At 37.7% G+C, this 20,737-nt stretch overlaps 3 protein-coding genes across 5 annotated transcripts; 1 reads left to right on the top strand and 2 right to left on the bottom strand.

Moving 5' to 3' along the window:
* Nucleotides 1-1,433: 1,433 nt before the first annotated feature.
* On the bottom strand, nucleotides 1,434-5,081 carry cdc20 (cell division cycle 20 homolog). 2 transcript variants are annotated; one of them, XM_088014425.1, is made up of 11 exons: nucleotides 4,941-5,081; nucleotides 4,388-4,646; nucleotides 4,163-4,299; nucleotides 3,986-4,082; nucleotides 3,779-3,904; nucleotides 3,494-3,690; nucleotides 3,327-3,421; nucleotides 2,978-3,215; nucleotides 2,494-2,619; nucleotides 2,294-2,411; nucleotides 1,434-1,932 (listed from the first exon to the last, which is right to left on the bottom strand). In XM_088014425.1, the coding sequence occupies exons 1-11, from the start codon at nucleotides 5,064-5,066 to the stop codon at nucleotides 1,754-1,756; spliced, it is 1,698 nt and encodes a 565-aa protein (XP_087870551.1). In that variant the 5' UTR covers nucleotides 5,067-5,081; the 3' UTR covers nucleotides 1,434-1,753. The 2 variants fall into 2 exon arrangements, with proteins under 2 accessions (XP_087870551.1, XP_014823291.2); XM_014967805.2 differs by having other exon boundaries at nucleotides 4,388-4,598; nucleotides 4,945-5,034.
* A 3,425-nt stretch (nucleotides 5,082-8,506) lies between these two features.
* LOC106903821 (uncharacterized) lies at nucleotides 8,507-12,171 on the bottom strand. The gene is made up of 6 exons (XM_014967821.2): nucleotides 11,905-12,171; nucleotides 10,688-10,870; nucleotides 10,346-10,603; nucleotides 9,490-9,588; nucleotides 9,225-9,242; nucleotides 8,507-8,827 (listed from the first exon to the last, which is right to left on the bottom strand). Exons 1-6 carry the CDS (start codon nucleotides 11,969-11,971, stop codon nucleotides 8,745-8,747), a joined length of 708 nt encoding a protein of 235 aa, XP_014823307.1. The 5' UTR covers nucleotides 11,972-12,171; the 3' UTR covers nucleotides 8,507-8,744.
* A 2,881-nt stretch (nucleotides 12,172-15,052) lies between these two features.
* On the top strand, nucleotides 15,053-20,216 carry ppp1r7 (protein phosphatase 1, regulatory (inhibitor) subunit 7). 2 transcript variants are annotated; one of them, XM_014967817.2, is made up of 10 exons: nucleotides 15,053-15,176; nucleotides 16,252-16,347; nucleotides 16,520-16,575; nucleotides 16,698-16,763; nucleotides 16,947-17,077; nucleotides 17,184-17,346; nucleotides 17,440-17,556; nucleotides 17,639-17,743; nucleotides 17,878-17,964; nucleotides 19,215-20,216. In XM_014967817.2, the coding sequence occupies exons 1-10, from the start codon at nucleotides 15,137-15,139 to the stop codon at nucleotides 19,389-19,391; spliced, it is 1,038 nt and encodes a 345-aa protein (XP_014823303.1). In that variant the 5' UTR covers nucleotides 15,053-15,136; the 3' UTR covers nucleotides 19,392-20,216. The 2 variants fall into 2 exon arrangements, with proteins under 2 accessions (XP_014823303.1, XP_087870849.1); XM_088014723.1 differs by lacking the exon at nucleotides 15,053-15,176 and adding an exon at nucleotides 15,334-15,585.
* The last annotated feature ends 521 nt before the right edge of the window (nucleotides 20,217-20,737 follow it).

The following is a 20,737-nucleotide window of genomic DNA, read 5'->3' as shown; positions in this document are numbered from 1 at the left end:
GTCCTGTGTGTCTATACTTAATTTGAAAGTAATAGAAGGGAAATAACACTCACTGAGAGGGGCTTTATTATTACAAAACAAATGTTACTCTTTCATTTGTATCAACTCAAACATTTTCTACCAAGATGTTTAAACTTTTCAGCTTTGAACAGCGAGTCAAACCAACTTCAGTAAGATAAATACGCGCCACACAATCTTATGTTGACAAAAGTTAGAAGGAAGCAGATATAAAAATCAGCTCATTCCATTATGTATATTAATTTATCTCAAAGTGGACACATGCAGCATCAACAGACTGCAAAAAAATAAAAGCTGTATGTGGTTATAATGGAAGTCAATGGGACAAAAATGGGACAGAGGGTGTTAAGTGTACAGAAATTATCTTTTGTTCTACATATCTTACAATCAAAGGAACAAAAAAAATGTTTAAAAAAAATAGAATTAGGGGGTTCTGGTTGGATTTCATAGAATTAACTTAATCTGACAGATACTGAGATTCAATATAAGTAGTAAACAGTTGTTTCCAGAACACAACTAGGTTTTTGATTGGCTCTGATGTTGCTATCCTAAGAGATTGTGCTCTCCACACCAGTCTTATTGGCAGTACCTTCCTGCTAAAGAAGATTTTCTTAAAACAGACATTGAAAGCTTGTCTTCAAATACACCATTTTAATTTTATTGTGGAAATCTGCAGACTTTGTTAAAGAAAATATTTCTTTATTGAAGTTTAAGTTTCTGTCCTGGTGTGCTCCACGAAATAATCTGCACAGAAAGTTGAGATTAAACCAATTACTTTTGCAATTATTGCAAAGTTAGCTCAATGCAATGCATTTCTGAACTGAAATACAAGAGCTAGTAAATTAGTTTTGATTAGATAAATGGATCTTGTAAATTGACACCTACATTTTCCAGTCTGTTTCCCCATTTTATTTTCCTGTTCCAACATGTCTGAATTGTCATTTTAGTGTCAGGTGCCTATAAATGCCACATTAATTTAGATCAAAATAAGTTAAATATCAACCTAATGGACAACATTGAGTCAATATGTACCACATGTACAGTCATTCTCAATATAATGTACACTACTTTTATTCTAAAATGAATAAATGTTAAAATATCCTCCAGTCTAAACCTTCAAGCACTTTCAGTGGTTTACCCCAGTCTCACGTAGATATATAGAGCCATCTAGTGGCGGTTCATAAGGCCAAACGTTACATAGACATCAACTGAAAGAAAATGGATTAATATCCCCTTAGATGGTCCCAATCCATCCACCCCCTTGTTTACAAAAAAAGTTTAATTGCAAAGTATCTCATTTCAGCAAAGAACTCCACATTCACATTTTAGATACGGGGACAAAATAAAAGATTCAGTTCTCTTTCCGTGTGCTCACTAAAGATGAACATGGGTCCTCAGATTTACACAAACTGGCATAGCTGGCAATATGCAGTTTATTAAACCCAAGTAAAGATCGTAAGCAGTCACAAGTGAATCCAGAAAAATATGCATCACACACATTCGATAAATATAGTTCATTAAAACCAAAGTTCAGTAATTACAAGGCACATGCCAATAAAACAAGTAAAAGCTAAACAATTCCCTCCTCCCCACACACTTTACCAATTCTCTGAATTACACATAGTAAAAACCCATAAAGACCCCCTATAATAGCAACAGGGTGGAAAGCTTTATTTCAATTTAAACAATTGCATAATCAAAAATACCTATGACATAAAAGAACAAACAAGGGAAGTTATCTGATTGACTGATGAATGACGCTGCTAGCTGAGTTGACCAGCCTCTCCTTAGCTTTCTTCTTTACGGGATCCATTTCGAAGGACTTCCATAGACGAATAGTTTCATCTCCAGCAACAGTTGCTACAGTTGCATTGTCTGGGCTCAAAACCAAACTGAGAACTCTTCCGTCATGGCCTAAAATAAAAAAAGTTATGCAAGAAGATTGTGAGCAAATTTCTTTATGGTCAGTCAACATTTCTTTCAAATACTGCTCCAGTAGAAGGCGTCAGAAATGCTCCTTGGATAATATGATCACAAGAAAGCATCAGCAAATTTGTATAGAAACAGTCATGTCTCTTTTCAAATGAAGCATGTTGCAATAAGTTGCTTAGGCTTCTAGAGCAGATTACTTTTACTAAATGCCAGGATGGAAAGTAAGAGAATACCAAAACCGCAACACCCGTCACAAATGGACTGATCGAGATCAAGTACAGTTTATGCATTTAGGGTTGTCCACCTGTTGCCAGACATGGGTAAAGTCAAATTTCTCTCTTACCGTTAAGTTCCGAAACCTTGCAGAGTGAGGGATACTTCCAAATGACAACATTGTGATGGGCAAAGCCATGTGCAGAGACCAATTCTTTGTAGTTGGGTGCAAACACAAGTGATGAGATCTGAAATTTTAGGAAACAGATTGTACACTTAGGAAAAGCACGATTAAACAGCACATTGAAACATTTAGAGACGCACAGTTACCTGCGACTGAGTGTCAAGAGAACTGACACAAGAGCCAGAGTTGACGTTCCAGATGCGAATGTGGCGGTCACTTGTGCCGCCGCCAGAGGCAAGAGTATTCGACTGCCATGGGCACCAGGCCAAAGCCTTTAATGGAAATGCATGACAATACTTCAGTAAAGAAGTCAACAGCTCAAGACATGAAATACACATTTAATAGCTTGCAGAACTATTCATGTCTAAGAATGCGTTTAATAGAACCAAAGTTGATGTGGAATAGTACAGCACCAGAGTAACATGGAGCTATACAGCTCTTGGGGGGGGGGGGGGGGAAGCAGAAATTATGCAATATCATGTCAACATAAAATTGTGATGCATGACAAAATCCTAGAGTTTAAGGGATAATACTTCTACAAGGTGTTACTTGTATGAAAGTTACATACCAGTTACATACCAGTGATGTTTTAAGAATGTTTAGAGTATACTGTGCAGAGAAGAGCCTCACCTTGACAGCTCCCTGATGTTCACTCAAGCGACGGATTAACTGTCCATCACTATTGGAACTTCCCTCCTGCACGCGGGGCCACAAACACACTAAGTTGTCATTGCCGCCACTAGCCAAGTATCGCCCATCAGGCGACCACTTGAGGCCACACACTTCCTGTGAATGACCAGCAAGTGTAGAGATGTGGTGGTTTGCCACCCTAACATCATGGTGGTGGATGTGTCCTGACCTGGAGCCACTGAGAGAAGACAGAAAAAAAACATGAATACAGAAGGAAATGGAGTTACTTCAGGTACTTTTCTAGATAATTGGCCAATTTAGGTTCGCTCAAGTATCAGAGCTACTATACCTGGAGAGAATATAATCGTTCCAACTCAGAGAACTAACTCTTGCTGTGTGGCTAGTCATGCTGCGCAGGCGTTTCTGATTTTCAACGTCCCACAACTGAAAGGAAAAATGCACACATTGATCCATGTGCCGACAAGCACGTTGCCTAGAATCCATGGCAACACTTACCTGAACTTTGCAATCACTGGTTCCAACAGCCAGGTAGCTTCCCTCTTTGGTCCAGGACAGCGAGCAGATATAGTCCTCCTCACGCTCCATCTTCAGAAGTAGAATGATGTCTCCTTGTGAGGCATCCCAGAGGTACACACTATTGTCAAGTGCCACAGCGAGGACATTTCGACTGCTCCAGTCAAGCAGATTTAAATCTGGAAGAGAGAGGGGGGGAGACTAACATATGCCAGACATAAAAGGATGATTAATGATTTTGTGGAAAGATGCAATAGGCATTCTTACAGAAATCATTTCGAAGACCTGGAGCATCTAAGATTTTGTCAGGAGTAGAAGATATGTATCTGGCCTTTTTGAGAGAGGCGGGTGTCGAAACTTGACTGTAGAGGACTTTCAAGTTGTTTTGATAGCCTTAATAAAAAATAAATAAAAATAGAAATTAAACCATGTAAAATTTAATTGCTTTAAAAATCCAAGCTTGCATGCAGTTACCTTCTGGTGCATTCAGTGGCTTCCCTCCTAGGTGCAGGATCTTTGCATCTTCAATGTTGTATCCGTTCAGTGTCACAGACCAAGCTTTCTGGCTTTCCTATAAATACGGAAATTGGTGAACAATAAAATCCTAGACTCCACTTCAAGTTTTAAAAGGAAATGTGTCAGACTACTTACTACTGACAAAGCAGGGTTTGCATCAGCTGGTTCATTTTCTTTTGTAAGCAGGAAATTTGCCACGTCCATCTGTTTATTATTCCTTGTGGGTATGAAGCGATCGCCTCCCATCTTTGATGGGGTTTTCTTGTTTTTACCTGAGGAAATTACGCACACATTTACAAACGCCCTCATTGACATTTTCTTTTAAACTCCGCACAAAAATAAAAACAATGCTTCAATTACCTGGTGTTTTGGTTGGCGTTTTAGATGAACTTAGCGAAATATTAGCAGATTTTCCAGGCGACAACGTGTTCAGGCCGGACGTGTTGGATGAGCTGGCTTTTCTCTGCCACCTCGCCATGGGAGCGTTTGTAATGGGCATGTCGAGCTTCAGGATGTTGTGGATGTCGTTCTCAAATCCAAATTGCGCCATTTGAGCCAGGATTTGATATTCCTGAGCGTGAACCAAAAAGAAAATGTCGATATTATGCATGCTAGTAACCTGAGCTTCGTTTTACATTTGATACATGGCGATCCCATGCTAATGCTAGCCAAAAATGTCAACGCTGGATCAGCTTGAGTCAAGAGGACACTTAAAGAAACAAATATTTGTCCCCCCACCCCCAATCTACCAGGTTACATGTAGTTTTGATACATTTGTGGCCCCACATAAAAACAGGAAAGGAATTTGACATAATTAGCCTGTTCAAAACAAACATGTCCAAACAGAATTGCCGTATGATCGAAAACACAAAGAAAACGTATCCATTATCGGATTTACAGATTAAAAACAAACATACAAACTGTGTTTGCAGGAAAACGTGGAATTGTCGCTAGGTCTCGTCTCCGTCTGAAATTTGAATTTCGTGCAGAAGACGCCACACGATTTAAATCCCACGCCTCGCTTCTGTGATTGGCTCATTCGAGACGCTGCCGTTAATATTGGCTGTTGCCACGGTATCGAGAACAAATGCGGAGTTCTGATTGGTAGTTACCGTTTGCTGCGACCCTGACGTCTATAAAACAAACTAATTCTCTTGAACTCTATCGCCACCTATTGTTTGCTTTTTGTTTAATTTTCTGATTAGATCAGGGGTGTCAAACTGCTGTCCTCGAGGGCCATTGTCCTGCAGTTTTTAGGTGTGCCATATGTACAAAACACTGGAATTAAATGGCGTAACTACCCCCTTCTTGTGTAGATAAGTTCTCCACAGCCTTGCAAATGACCCAATTATTCTATACAGTTGTGGCGCAGCAGAGGCACATATAAAAGTTGCAGGGCAGTGACCCTCCAGGACTGGAGTTTTATAATTCAACTAATTGACGTCTGGTGACTCTTTGTTTCTTTGAATGATACTCTACGTATTTATTTTTTACATATTTACTATTTAGTTTAGGCCAATCAAGCGCAGTTATACTGTGGTCATAGTATAGGTAGTAAATGATGCCAAGTCTAGCTGAAAATTGAAATCAGTATTTCAAGAAAGCTTTTCAGCAAAGGGTAGCTTCAAGTGTGCCAAAATAACGTAGCGCACAAACACCAGCAGATGGCATGGTTCCCACAATCACCTCATACTGGACTCTGAGATACTGATCCCCCGCTATCCCCCACAAAAAAGAAAAAAAAAAACATGTGTGAAAAGAAGATTTTGAACCAAATAACAACACTCCACTTATTCTTTCTTAGCCTAGCTAAAACAATTCTGACATTGGCACTGGGTGAGGAGGGACAAAGAATTTGACAGCAAGCCCATATGATCCTGGATATCTTGTCTGTGTGATGCCTCTTGAAACATCAATTCCAGCTGCAGACTATGCCTTTTAATAAACCCCTGACAAATTTTAATAGGAGTTGCTTCATAATCCTATGAAGAATTTCAACATTTCTGCTTTATAAATTCTTCTTTTTAAGGCTATTCTACTTTTCAATAACTAAATTTAGAGTTTTAATTGCCATAAGCCACAGCCATCAACATTGGAAGAAATAAGGTTTCATTTTTTCTCTCTGCAACAAATCTATGCGGTCTACTTTAATTGAATAGCTGAAATTAACTTTTAAATTACATTCTAATGTCATTTTTACTTATCACAAAAAGACCGTAAAAATATAGGGTACAAGCTTATGTCAGATTTTAATTAATCGAGTTTGATGGATTAAAATGCCACGCCCAAATCAAAATCGATGTTATCGCACACAAACATCTGTTTAATTGCGTCATAACATGCTTATCACACACAAACACCTGTTAAATCTGCGTCATAAAATGCCAGCTGGTTGATTGATAGAGTTTCTCAGTTTTGCACATGTTGAGGTTTTCTCCAAACGCTAGCTACTTGGAGAAAACTATAACAATAAAGTGCCGAGTTGGTAACAGCCTTGCTTAACTCCCAACACTTGGCTGTGTCACTCTGTGCCTTAAAGCACCACCCACTTTAGCTGAATTTTTTTTTTTTTCAAAATTTGTCAAGGGGGATTTCAGTCCAAGTTTATAGTAAACTACAATAAGCTGGATTTTCTGTTTGCCTCAAAAATGAACTTTTGATGTTATCAAAAAATACCAATCTTTGCTTTCATCAACCTAAAAAACATTGCTAATCATTTAACATCTTCTGCTTGAGACGGACAGTTCCCTCCCAGTGAAGCACCGCCTCACTGGGAGGGAACTGAAAGGATAATATTGATCATAAGCTTATCGTACATTTTAGTAGAGAGAAAAAAAAAATACTTTGTTAGCGTACTGTTTCTGACTTTACTGCGATCATACGGTACGGAGCCATAGTAAGATGTACGATCTTTCAAATTCATCTATGTTGTGAATTCGTACTGTTAAATTCTGTGCTGTGTAATCGAAAAGATAGTGACCAAAAAAAAAAACAACAAAAACCCTGCAAGACCTGTTTTTGACAACCTTGATTTGAGTTTTAACTCTGTCTGCTAGGAAGGGTCCAGTGAACATTTTAGTTTATTTTCAATTGCATCTGTTTGACTTTCCACAAAGAAAATTTTTGTAGTCCTCAACTTGATGAAGTGTGGAAATAAGTTAAGCATGAAAATCAAGGAATGTTCAAACTGTTTAAATCATGATTTCAGCAAATGGTCTTCACTGCACATCAATATGAAAAATATATATATTTTTTTCTTTCAATGTTTTGTTGCACAAATTCACATACTATCTGTTCACTAATGTTCACCAACAGACAGTTCACCTCTTGTAATTGATAAGCTTATAAATGATCAATGTTATCCTTTCAGTTCCCTCCCAGTGAGGCGGTGCTTCACTGGGAGGGAACTGTCCGTCTCAAGCAGAAGATGTTAAATGATTAGCAATGTTTTTTAGGTTGATGAAAGCAAAGATTGGTATTTTTTGATAACATCAAAAGTTCATTTTTGAGGCAAACAGAAAATCCAGCTTATTGTAGTTTACTATAAACTTGGACTGAAATCCCCCTTGACAAATTTTGAAAAAAAAAAAAATTCAGCTAAAGTGGGTGGTGCTTTAAGGCACAGAGTGACACAGCCAAGTGTTGGGAGTTAAGCAAGGCTGTTACCAACTCGGCACTTTATTGTTATAGTTTTCTCCAAGTAGCTAGCGTTTGGAGAAAACCTCAACATGTGCAAAACTGAGAAACTCTATCAATCAACCAGCTGGCATTTTATGACGCAGATTTAACAGGTGTTTGTGTGCGATAAGCATGTTATGACGCAATTAAACAGATGTTTGTGAGCGATAACATCGATTTTGATTTGGGCGTGGCATTTTAATCCATCAAACTCGATTAATTAAAATTTGACATAAGCTTGTACCCTATATTTTTGAGTGACAGTGCAGAAACAAAAGAAAACAATCTGCCATGAAGAAACTTTAACATTGGACAACTTGGGTTTTGCTAATGTCCAACTTTTCCTAATAAACATGAATTATCTTGGAATCCCACAAAAGCACTTTTTGAATTCTTTATACTGCCTTCATCCTCTCAATTAGAACAAGCCATGCATTTTCACAGAGCACCATTGTGTGTGTTAGTGCTGTCAGCCATTGACCAAGAAAACCAACATTTGACTAAAATGCACTCATAAGTAAGGAATACAGCATAAATGATTAACTTTTACATTTGGACTCTGAAAATGTTTTCCTTGCTCATAAACCTTTTACATATTATCACTGGTAGAGTGATTGGAGAGTTGTTTTGACTGTGCATAAATATTCTGCTTTAACCAAATCCAAGTTAATTTGATAAAGTTTAATACAGTGTTATAGAAAAACAATTTCAAAAACAGCACATGTTATTTAAGATGCACTTTTTTTTTAAACCAAAAATCAGTTATTGAAACATCCTTGATGAACAGTGAGAGAGCTGGGATTAGTTTGCACTGTTTTTATTGGGTGTTCAGGAACATGTCAAGTTTTGTGTGGGGAGTTTATTGGTGTTGACAAGAATGTGAACAACTTACTGCATCAAACACTTGTGTTAATTTTTCTTTAAGTAATTTATATATTTTTTAAAAATAAGCATAAGCAATAAAGAGAATAAGAAAAACATAACACATATGACAAAAACATCCATTCACAAGCAACTTTGTATTCATGAGCCTTTTGAGTCACAGTGCTCTGTAACCACATTCCTCCTCATCAGCAGTGTGAGTTATATCTTTGGGGTAATGGATAATGGAGCCGATCACCCCTGCAATTGAAGAAAATAAAATAAAATACATAGAACATCAATCCCATTTTATTTCTTCATTAGCAAGCAAGAAATGTAAATACCTAACAGAGGACCTGTTCAAAGAGTTTTCATTGCAGTACCTACTTAAATTTACGTAACTTGCTGATCAAGCAAAACACAGGGGCAACTGAGGTCACGTTGCACATACATAATTAGGATGGAGAAGAAAAACCACATGACCGACCCACAAACATCAAGTAGAACATACTCGTCCAAAGGCTATGTGTTCTTTCTTTTTTTTTTTTTTTTTTTTAGTTCATTTAATGTTTAACTTTTTTTTTATCAATCTTTTAAGAATGTCAGCTGAAGCATCCAGAAACTTGAGAGAAAACAGTAGGAGTTTTGTTTTTCTTACCTCCAGGGTGATTTAGACCTAAACAGATTGTGAACAAAGACAAACCACATGACATTACATTTCCTTGAACTATGGAAGACCATACTGATGAGACACGTCAAATTGCGATGAATTTTATGAGACTAGCAGTCATCAGACTCGTAAACAAAGTCAAGACGAAAGCACGCAGACATTGGCTGACAATATGGGAACATCAATTGTACTTCTCTGTATCATGACGAGCAATGCTAAGTTTTAAAAAGAGAAAAAAAGGTTGCTCACTCACCGGGGCCTCTTGAGATAAGAATGGTCACTATAATTAGCATTAAAAATGCCGTCACAGCCAAGATAGGGATCAGAAATCTGGGAAGAGCAATTCCATGAACTAAACAGAGAAGAAGAAAAAAACAGCATTTCAAATGACTATGACTGTCAACAACAGCAGACTATGCCAGTTTGTACTCTTATGTAACTACTTTTCTACTTTCATTTTGTACATTTTCAACAAACCCTTTTGTATCCATGCACACCTGAATACCTTGACTTTCTGACATAAAATCAGGAAGTCAAGGTATTGTTGGTTTCTATGAAACCAACAAAAAGGTAGCAGATTAATGTCAGCAACCAAGATGATGCAAGTTCATAGGTAGCGAATAACTCATTTATTCTGTTGGACTGGAATAATACGATAGAAATGCAGCTCATTTTAGATGCTGAATGTCTTAGAATAAAAAAAAATGCAACTTCAAAAGCGTTACTACAGCTAAAGATACAGTAAGAGGAGCCTGTAGTTTAGGAACTATTATTCACATTCCGATCATCAGGGCTTTTGGTTTTGGTTTTGGTTTTACTCAGATAAAACCAAAACCAAAACCAAATGCTAATGCTCATTAAGTAGACATTGAGTAGGTTTTATGATATTGGTTGTTAACGGGACCTTTTTATCCCTGAAAAAGACAGGTGGTAGAGCTACAGGGGCACAAAAAGGCAAACTGACTACACGACCTGCATCTTATGGAAAGATGCACTTTTATAAATCACCAGGACAACTTAGCTTCTTAATAATAAAGCAGGAGACAAATAAAAAAGATCTGCTAAAGTTCTGTTTAAAAAAAATGTCTGGAAAAAAAAAAAGACAATACCTGACTCTTCCTCCGAAAGTTTCAGTTCCTTCATCAGCTGAATGCAGCCCTCCTGCAGACGACGTCCCTCGATCTTTGAATGTTCCACTTCCTGGTTCCACAAGTTTTTGATGGCCTTTGCCTCTGGCACATGGGCTGTCCATGTGTTGTTGTGCTCCAGGGTCAGGAAGACCTTGCCGTCACAAAACACCCGATCAGACCAGTGGAGCCGAGAGCCCTCTTTGATGCATTCCCGAGAGCGAAGGACAGTATGATTTCCTAAAGGGAGAGCATCAACATACACAGATTATTATAAAACTGCGTCATAATTATCTGGTTTGCACAAAATCAGGGTTATCTTACTTAGAACTGAAGTGTGGTTATTGCTGATCCCATCAGGTAGGAGGTCACTGGCGGACATGATTTTAATTATGCTCTGGACCTCCCAGCTTGGGCTTGAGAGAGAAATTCCATTGAGCAAAACTTGCTCTGCGACATGCTGAGCTCCTACCACCCCCGACTGCTGGATCTGAACTATGATGGCATCTGAAAGGACACAAGAAAGGGATAAAAAAAAGGGGAAAAATCAAATATAAGCATTGAAAATCAGATATTCTTGATTAAAAATAACTCCTTACTGATCAATATTGGCAAATTGGAAACGTACAGTTTTTCAGGTGTTTTATTCTGATCAAAACAAATGGATTTCATTTTTAGCTTCAACATTGAGTCAAAACAAAAAGTAAAAGCAAAATCCTAATGATATTCTGAATAATAGGCTCTAAGCTCCTCCTGTAGTTTTAACAGTTGTATTATTATTTTTTTATCCTAAGGAATGTAAGATTTAAAAATAGCAGCATTTGTATCATGTTATTCCAGTCTAACAGAACAGATAAACTATTGGCCATCTATGCAACTTGTATCACCTCAGCGAGGTAGTGAGTTTGCGATTTTGTGCCTTTGCAGTTTTGGCAGTTGTCTATTTTTTCAGGTTTTTTTTTTTTTTTTTAGGTCTAGGTCCTTTTACCAATAGATAACATAAAACCTTCTGAACTCAATGTCTCCTGTATGTATGCTGATCTGCCCGAGTAAAAGCAAACAGTAAAAGCAAAAGCCCTGATTGAACAAATACCTCCCTAGCAATATGCTCCAATGTGCAACTGTTTTTGTTGCATCTTTTTTTTTTTTTTCTAAGAAAAGCAACATTTAAAATGAACTGCATCTCTATCATATTAGTCCAGTGAGTCCAACAGAACAGATGAGATTTTGACCATCTATGCAGGTTATTTCACCTTGTTGACATTAATCTGGTACTTTTTGTTTGCTTCATGAAGGATGACACTGGAGCTGAACTCTCAGTCTGATGTATACACATTAAACGCCACCGCGCATCGTGCACAAAACCTCAACAAATGTTGCCGCCGTCACTTTTAAAAAGGTGTCGTTGGAATATCCTAACCACCCAGTCAGGTCTAAGGTAAAAAATATATATATATTTTTTTTCTAAACAGTTTAAAGATTTTTCACACGTTTCTTGTTTATTCTCTTAACCGAATGAAAAGCGATGTTGAGTTTCTTACCGACGTGAAGAGGAAGGGCGCTCGATAAATGTTTGAAAAAAATGAAAACAAAGGTAAAGAAACGCATTTCTGTGGCGACTGCTCTTTGTCCGTCTCAATTTGAACAGTTTCAGCGTTTAGAAGGGTCCAGGATAGCCAGGGTTATGTTCAGCCATTTAAGAAGAGAGCAAAGAATTAGTCCAGCACATCAACTACAACATTTAAAAGACGCTGCTTGACAGGCAGGGACTGACAACACAGAACACTCCCCGCCCCTTTTCTCAGCAACGCGGACATTATGTTAAAACAGCCGGCTCTGAATACCAAAGAGGTGATAAAACTAAAGATGAGTCACACAGATCAAATGCGAAAGCTTAGCTAAAAGTGAGCAATGATTCTTTGCACAAAATAAAATCTATTTAGAATCATTTTCTTTCTCTGTCTTTTGAAAATACGACGTCTGTGTTGTCCTGCAGAGTGAGCTGACCTTTACAAATATTTCTTTGCTGAAGCGCAGTGAGAGGTGAATTTGCCAGAGCTGGTAGTCGTGAGTTATCTCCTGTGCTTTGTTTATTGCACCCTGCAAAAACATTTTATTGGCTCTGGAGCTATTGACATGCCACCATATATCAGAGGTTGCACATATTTGTTCAAATTTGCACTTCTGGCTATTTGTTTCTCTTACATTGTTCACACATACACAACTATGCAACCTCCTTCAAAAGATTTGTGTTTGATAGTCCAATAAGCAGAAAAAAACTATGAAATCCTGTTCTTCCTTTTTAAATATCTATATTTTTTTCTGTCTTTAGAACTTTCCGGTTTTTCAGAAGCGGGTATTGCATTCCTTAGCTGTTCTGATTTGTCCTACCTTCAATCTGGAATCCGCTATTAAACTCCCATGAATATTTTTAGATAGTGGTGGGTGAAAGTGAAAACTAAGTAGGATAAATTACTTTGCCTTTAAGTATTAATCATGCATATTTTTGTGAGAAATGAAAGAGTTAAAGTTAATGTTAATACAACATCCATGTATTCTGCGTTAAGATGAATCCAAGATACCTTTAATTTCTTTATAATATTGCAGACATAATATTTTGTTGATGAAAAAGAAGAGAGGTGCTTTCTCCTTTATAAACAAATATATTATTTCTCATGCGAATACATGGTTTTATCTTTATTTATTCTGCTTTCTAAGCTTAAGTGACGATTGTAACTCTTCTCTTAATGTTACATGTAGTAACATGTAAGTTCACATAGCAACACAAACTTTTTCTTTGCTCTTTAAGGTTTTTCAAAGAAATATCAGTAAAGCCCTGAGCAAAAAGGAGGAGCTAAGAGAGAACTAAAGGTTAATTGCTTGGAGGCGTTCTTTTCTGAAATACTTGAAAGAAACACAGAAGAGGAGCGGAAAGTTTTTGCTTCACCAGAACCATGCGAAGAAACCTTAATGTTTATTCATCCCCGGGTTCCGTGTAGTTGCTCTCCAAATGTATTTGTAGCCATTGCGACACAGATTAATTATCAATAAAAATAAATATCTGTTTTTTTTTTTTTTTTTCTCGCTTCAAGGTTTTTAGTCTGCGACAATACTTACAAACGAGTGAGCCGAAAAGATCTTTTCACTCTGACACGTATATTTTTGGAAAGAGAACATTGCAGCAATAAATGCTTTTCTGTTTATGTGTATACATAGAACATGCAAAACATGTTTTCCACATTAAGTGTTGCCTAGAGGTGAGAGCTATCAAAACCCATCAAAGAATCAAAAACTACTTACGCACAATCTCATTTAATGATGTAAAGTTTGTTTTGAAATGCCCAGCAAACCTGTCACTGGATTTCTGAAGGAAATATGAGAACCCACAAAAAAAAAAAACATGTAAAAACAGAGGAAAAAAATTAAACTTCATATGCAAAGCTCTTTTTTTTTCGCTTTGAAAAGATTATTATTACCATTCCAGTGGTATTCAGGAAAGGTTCTGAAGTGATAAGGAAGAATTGTTTGGATCCTAACGTCTTAAATAGGCCTTGGACAACTGTAAGGGCCTCGATCTTGTGCAGGCGTGTTCTAAAAGGGGAAGCTATGCAGATGGGAAGTGCCTGTATAAACAAAGTGCTGTGGGAGAATAGTGCTTTTTAGAAGGCAGCCAGTTAAGCTTTATGAAATTCAGTAAGGCTTTTGTTCTATTATATTGTTACTGACCGCAGGAACTTCTCCTGTTCAGATTGTTGCTGTGAAATTCATACTGATATGTTAACATAACCAATATTCCTTAACTTATGATTTATCCGTTACTCTACTCTGACGTGCTTTACGTTTTACAGAATGACCTGTTACTAATTAGACCTTGCTTTTATAGTTTCTAAAAGGTTCGGTGCAAATTTTTTCTAACAGGTTTGTGGAGCAAACGTCATGTTCTGTAATAAAGATAAAGATTTTGTGTCAAGGAGAAATCGGTTGGACTGGCATTTTGTTAAGGCAATGTGATAAAGTAGGGGTCACTACTGAATACTGAGAAGTTATGAACTTGTTGGTCGAACGTTGAAACAAGATTGCTCTTGATTTAAACAAAAACAACAAGTTATTACACCACATACACACTCATGATGTCAACAGAGGGTGTTTACTAGCTGAAACTATCCCGGGAAAAAAAATATTTCCTTGTTTTTGTTTTGCAACAAAACAGCATGCATGTTGGGGAGATAGTAACAAATAACAGGAAGAGATTGGGAGGCTTTTTCAACCTGCCTTCTACACAAGAGAGTCTAAAAAAGACTCAGACTGAATTTGAGCTATTTTGCACAGATGAATGGGCTGAATCTGTAAATATGTGCAAGGTTGATACACAAAAAGAAATACAGTATTGACTCAAGCGAACTAAAACAGCTGCACACAATAACCTTTTCATCTGTCAAAGTGACAAAAAAAAGAAACAAAATATTTTATAATTTTCAGTCCACTTTACAATTTTGAAGTGCTTTGTTCTCTGTCAAAACGTTATACATTAAATTCTGAGGTTTTAATGTGACAACGTGTAGAAATACCTTTAAACAGCAATGTAATTATTATCTGCCACACCTAAATGTAACAGTTAAAATATAAAAGTATACAGAAAAAAAGCACTGGAGAACTGTTGTGTTTACTCATCAGTTTTCTTTTATTTTTAGCAACAGCGTCCTCTTCTGTTCGAGGGTAGTAACTACTTCCACAGGATTGGCCAAGCGGTTGTCAGGAGTGTTTACATGAAACATGGCTTCTCTGTCTGTTGGAGAGCATCAAGAAATGGAAGGTGAGTATAAAAATGTTCAAAGAAGTCATCGTGATCTGGCTGTACGGTTTGGGGAGAGTATAAACTATTTAAAGCAGGTTGTGTGTTGTTTAATTTTGGCGGTCTGGTTGGGCCGTTATTCTTGAAAGACCCAGACCTTCATCCTGGTTTTGCTAGCTAACACAAGGCGTTAACTGACGTTATTTATCTAACATCTGGTCAGTTTGTGTTTATGCACGGTTGTTGGTGTATATGCTAGTGCAGTGTTGTAGGAAACACGAATACCTGTATTATTCGGACCGTATTTGCTTTTAATATGCTTCGACTTTCGCTCATTAGCTGTAGTCCAGTCAATTGCCGAGCTACCTAGCATGTTTAGCAGTCTGTTGAGTCTGCAAATTTGAAATCGCTTGTCTTCGCTAACGAATTGGTAAGAATCGAAATGTTGCCGAGACATTACATCAAGTGATCCTTAAGCCATTATTTTAAGTCTGTGGGGGTGAAGTGTTAACTTTTTCGTACACTTAACCAGTGTTTGCTACAAAGGGCACACCGTGTATTCTCATAATAAATGTAATGGTCACGAGTAGCTTTCAGCCAGCCCTGGGTGCCTCTCGAGCCATCCTCTGATTTCTCAGTAGGTGTGTTGGCAACATTTTCACCAGAGCTGTAAGAAACATTATATTTCTTCTTAAATAGGTTCATCAGTGAGAGCTACATATTAGGAGAGCTGCAGCTTTTTGAAAGTAGAAATTCTGCGCTGACTCAGGTTGCACTGAAACTTGTTAAATTTAAAGTATTTACATTTTCTGACTGCTTCAGCTCTGTCGCTAAAAGTAGACAGCGAATGATATTTTTGGGCATAGTTACATCATCTTTGACTATTCTCAAAACTGTAATCCGAAGTAAATAAAAAGCTGTTACTGGAGCAACGACAGCAGTCACAGATTCACCTAATAAGCTCAGTAACCGAAATTGAGATTGGCGTTGAATGACACGTAAAATCATCACACAGTTATGTGTGTTTACACATTATGTGTATCTATCCAAAAGCTCTGCTGCTTTGTAACACAATAAATCTTGCTCTTTATGTCAGTGGACCGACGAGGTGAGTCTGAAGAGTCTGGTGATGATGACACCAGAAGAAGGAGTATCAACGGCGATGTGGACCCAAATCAGCCCGCAGGCACAAGTGAGTCTCGCTTTGCTCCCACATAAACAGCCAGGAACTGATTTATTTATGTTTCTGAATCACATAGTTGATTAAAAGCGGGGCCTAGCAGCTCCTGTGGGTTAAATTTTTCTATGCTAATTTACATTGCCTTTCCATGTTTTTCCTAAGTGTAATTTTGTTCTCTATGAAGGTAAAGAAGAGTCCCCTGTTGACATGGACACCATAACCTTGGACCCAGAAGAAGAGGTTAGAAGATGTTTTCATGAAAGCATTTTTTTCTCTGTCATTTTTTTTTAAATTATTGTCATATAAATTCATACCTTTAATGTCTTGTGCATTGTCAGCTGATGTTCTCCTATTCTCTCTAGGATGTTGATCTTGTTCATTGTCGTATTGGAAAAATCGAAGGATTGGAAGTTCTACAGAAGGCCAAAGTAAGCAAGCTGAATATTTAGGTTTTATTGATTTTGTAAGTAGAGATGTGAGTGCAGTATGCAAAACTGAGTTTATTTTTGTACTCTTTTGATCTATAAAAATAGATCATATTCTGGGAGGCTTTTTTTTTTTCTTCAAAATGACAGTTTTTTTTTTGTTTCTTTGTCTCTCTGCTTGTCCAGACACTATCCTTAAGACAGAACCTCATCAAAAAGATAGAAAACCTTGAGAGCTTGAGCTTGCTACAAGAACTAGATCTCTACGACAATCAGATCCGCAAACTAGAGAACCTGAGCAACCTCAAAGAATTAGAGTAAGTGTGGTTAGAGGAAATATGTGTATTTAAGCCTGAAAATACCTACCTGATGTTGACTAAAATATTTATTTATTTTTTTTTTTTGGTGACAATCTACCCACAGGTTGCTTGACGTTTCCTTTAACATTCTGAGGAAAGTGGAGAATTTGGAGGGGTTGACCAAAATTAAAAAACTCTTCCTGGTTCACAACAAGGTCACTGCCATCTCCAACCTGGACCACCTCACAAGTCTGGAAATGTTGGAGCTGGGCTCCAATCGTATTAGGGTAAGTCCAAGAGAGTCTCTTTAAGTTGCATTCTTAAGCCATCCATAAAATAACACGATGTAATTTTAATTTGACCATATCTTGTATTCGCAGGTCATCGAGAACCTAGACGCTCTTTCGTCATTGCAGAGTTTGTTTCTTGGAACCAATAAAATAACAAAGCTTCAGAATCTGGACAGTTTACACAACCTGACTGTTTTAAGCATTCAGGTACCTGCAAACAAAGTATTTTCACCACCTCAGGAATGTTAAAAGAAGGGTGATCAATACTTTCCTGCGTATTCCTTTGCAGAGTAACCGGATTACTAAAATCGAGGGACTACAGAACCTGGTCAACCTGAAAGAACTCTACCTGAGCCACAATGGCATTGAGGTCATAGAGGGCCTGGAGAACAACGTGAGTTATGCAAGCTCCTGTTTACCAATAAGGGCCACATGACAGACTGTTTAACGGCACACAAATGTCCCAGCAGCTTGATTAGCATTTTTGTAAATGCTCATTACTGTATTCTTATTTTTTTTTTTCTACAGAAAAAACTCACCACGCTGGACGTTGCTGCCAATCGAGTAAAGAAAATTGAGAACGTCAGCCACCTGACAGAGCTGCAGGAGTTCTGGGTATGGAATGTTTTGAGGTTAAAGAATAGCATTTACAATTTAGCTTTCAGGTAACGTTTATATGACTTTAGCCTCTTGTTTCCACTGAGCGGTAAAGCGCGGTCTGGTGCGTTATTTCGTCTGTTTCTGTTTTTTAAAAACGGCCTTGTCCTACCTCATATGCTAATTTATTGAATGTGACTGAATATATAGCTAACCGAGACTTCAAGAAACAAGTGTTGGAAAATCAACTTGATATGCCTTAACCGAGTTGTGTGTCCTCTGTTAACAGACTCTGACTTACTGCTGCTTATTGAAACATAAAATTAACATATTTGGGCAGCTGCAACCAGTATTTTCTTTTGCATTTGCCCATAAGGTAACTAATACTGTAAACTGAAGGTTATTACTGTAGAACATTTTTGGTCCAGAGTTTTTTTTACCTCTGAACAAAAACACCGTGTGTGATGGTAAATTTGCTCTACAAAGCTTCTAGGATTGTTTTAATCTCGGACTACCTAACAATCATAGGATATTACCAACAAATAAACCAACTGCTGTTTTCAAAACAAGAGGAAGGCTATATATAAATACAGAAGTATTCGCAGAAAACGGAAGGGAAAACCTTGTGTGCGTGGCCCTAGGGAAAGCAAGGCCTCATTATCAGCATCCATATCAGAGCATACAGCTGAGTCGGTGACGGTAAAGAAGGCATGTGGCGTGAATCTCGAAAGCTCTGGCAGGAGCGCATGCTTGAATGTCTCGTGGCTCGACCCTCTATACACCAAAGGAGTACCTGGTTGAACTCTGTCTTGAATTGGAGGCTAGCAATCAAAATTCACTCAGTGCTTTAAATACGAGGCAATTTGTGCTTTGTCCTCAGTATCTTATCAGATTCTGCTGATCAGCGCACTTTTCAGATTAGACAGTCACTGGAAAATCTCTTCTTTCACTTAGACTCTGATGCTGCTGCTGCTGCTGTTCTTGCTTTGTAGATTACACTTTCTCTCCAATCTCATCTTACCCTTACATCTCATGTCTTGTCTACTCAACCCATCCACCCTGATTCTGTGTCAATCCAAAACTCCACCTGAACATTTTTTTTTTTTTTTTTTTTTTTTTAACAGAAGCCGTCTTCGGTGTGAACACGCTGACTCGATTATCTAAAAATAAAAGCTCCAAACTGCTATACTTCTGATACAAATTGAGAAAGGCACTAAAAGTCAAACTTCTTAACTTGTGCTTGCGTCGTATTTTGAATCTCTCCTCAGATGAACGACAACCAGATAGACAACTGGTCGGATCTTGACGAGCTGAAGAATGCCAAGTCCCTGGAGACGGTGTACCTGGAGCGGAACCCTCTACAGAAAGATCCTCAGTACAGAAGAAAGATCATGCTGGCACTGCCCACTGTGCGCCAGATCGACGCTACCTTTATTCGCTTCTAAGCTGTAGTGTACGACCCACCTGCCAAACCTCTCAGTGTTTCACCTCCCTGCCTGCCCTGCCCACTAAAACACCTCCTCAAGCATATTTGGCCTCACAATGTCATAATGTCACTCCAAAAAGGATATACATTCCAGCACAGAACTCACTCTACATGTACATGTATGCATGTATGCACTCATGCAAACCTCAATCAGTGCTGTTGTTTTCAAGCTTTTATTTATTAAGGCGGAACTGGTGAAAATGGGGGGGGAAAAAAACTACCCTACGCTCATTTCCTCGTGTTTCTTCTGCACTTTGTAGCTTTTGTTTTTTCTTTTTCCCTTTTTGTTTCAAATTTGTTTGCATGTGGGATACAGTTAGGCGCCCCAGACCTGCTGTGGCCATCAGGAAAATAAGGAATCGTTCTTACCAAACACATCAATGAAGTTGCACTGTTCTTATATTACCGGAAAGGGAGACAGATATTACTGTTTTGGGGATTTCTTTTCTTTTTTTTCTGTGTGTGTTTCGTATGTTTTACCACTTCGATGCTGTTAGCGTAACTGAACCTGAAGAAAAGACCAGTTCCAGATCAAACATTTAAAGGGAAATTGTAACAAGATGAAGAAAAATATATAATCAACAAATATGGTTTTCTGATTTCTGCTTCAGCTTACTTAATATCTTGATCTAGAGAATAAAAAAAAAAAAAAACATAGAAAGTGAAGCCTTAAAACATCTGATAATTAAAAGCAGGCTAGAAAAGCAGGCTAATGCAGTCCTTTAAAGAACGACATTTTTTATCTCTGTATCATTTTAAATAAACTGACATCGTAACAAAGGGACATCTTTTGTTGCCCGGCAGCCTTGTCTATTCCTTCAAATATTTTATGAAATAGGTTTAACAGCTGATTAGAGACCCCCTGCAGCAAAGTAAAACTCACGATAATGTCAAAAGATATCCATACAGATGGTATCCATGGTACTGTCACATTTTTTTTTGTTAGGCATTAAAGCTTGAAACAGCCTCTGATTACAGCCCTTGCTCACATTTACTTTCACCAGGTGGTTCATCCATTTTATTTAAACACCTGACAATAAAATGTAGATTGTATCAGAGTTAAATGTATATTCTAATGGCTGGACCGATCAAAAAGTGTTTACAAATGCAAAATAAACTCAGCGTTGGCACAAAAACATCCAAATACATTTAGATATGAATAGTCTGCTCTTAGAATTTATGAATATCAACAAATCATAGTTGCTTTAGGGTTGTTTAGATCAAATAATGACAAGACCACTCGAATCTATCTAACATTATCTGGCAAGTTTGTTTATAAGTCTTAGGTGCTCATGAATAACTCCC

Source organism: Poecilia mexicana, unplaced genomic scaffold, assembly GCF_051168715.1.
Source record: "Poecilia mexicana isolate PSO_F unplaced genomic scaffold, ASM5116871v1 scaffold_17, whole genome shotgun sequence".
NCBI lineage: Eukaryota > Metazoa > Chordata > Actinopteri > Cyprinodontiformes > Poeciliidae > Poecilia > Poecilia mexicana.
The sequence above is the reverse complement of the archived record's forward strand: the minus strand, read 5'-3'. Positions and strand labels throughout refer to the sequence as shown.

Coding starts and splice junctions, on each gene's coding strand:
- cdc20 (XM_088014425.1), bottom strand. CDS start 5,066: ATGAGCCAATCACAGAAGCGAGGCGTGGGATTTAAATCGTGTGGCGTC. Junction 3,422..3,493: donor CCAGTGATTGCAAAGTTCAG/GTAAGTGTTGCC, acceptor TTTTCCTTTCAG/TTGTGGGACGTTGAAAATCA. Junction 1,933..2,293: donor CAAGGTTTCGGAACTTAACG/GTAAGAGAGAAA, acceptor TTTTTATTTTAG/GCCATGACGGAAGAGTTCTC.
- LOC106903821 (XM_014967821.2), bottom strand. CDS start 11,971: ATGCGTTTCTTTACCTTTGTTTTCATTTTTTTCAAACATTTATCGAGC. Junction 10,871..11,904: donor CGCCCTTCCTCTTCACGTCG/GTAAGAAACTCA, acceptor GTGTCCTTTCAG/ATGCCATCATAGTTCAGATC. Junction 10,604..10,687: donor TAACCACACTTCAGTTCTAA/GTAAGATAACCC, acceptor CTCTCCCTTTAG/GAAATCATACTGTCCTTCGC.
- ppp1r7 (XM_014967817.2), top strand. CDS start 15,137: ATGGCTTCTCTGTCTGTTGGAGAGCATCAAGAAATGGAAG. Junction 17,078..17,183: donor AGCAACCTCAAAGAATTAGA/GTAAGTGTGGTT, acceptor ATCTACCCACAG/GTTGCTTGACGTTTCCTTTA. Junction 17,347..17,439: donor TGGGCTCCAATCGTATTAGG/GTAAGTCCAAGA, acceptor TTGTATTCGCAG/GTCATCGAGAACCTAGACGC.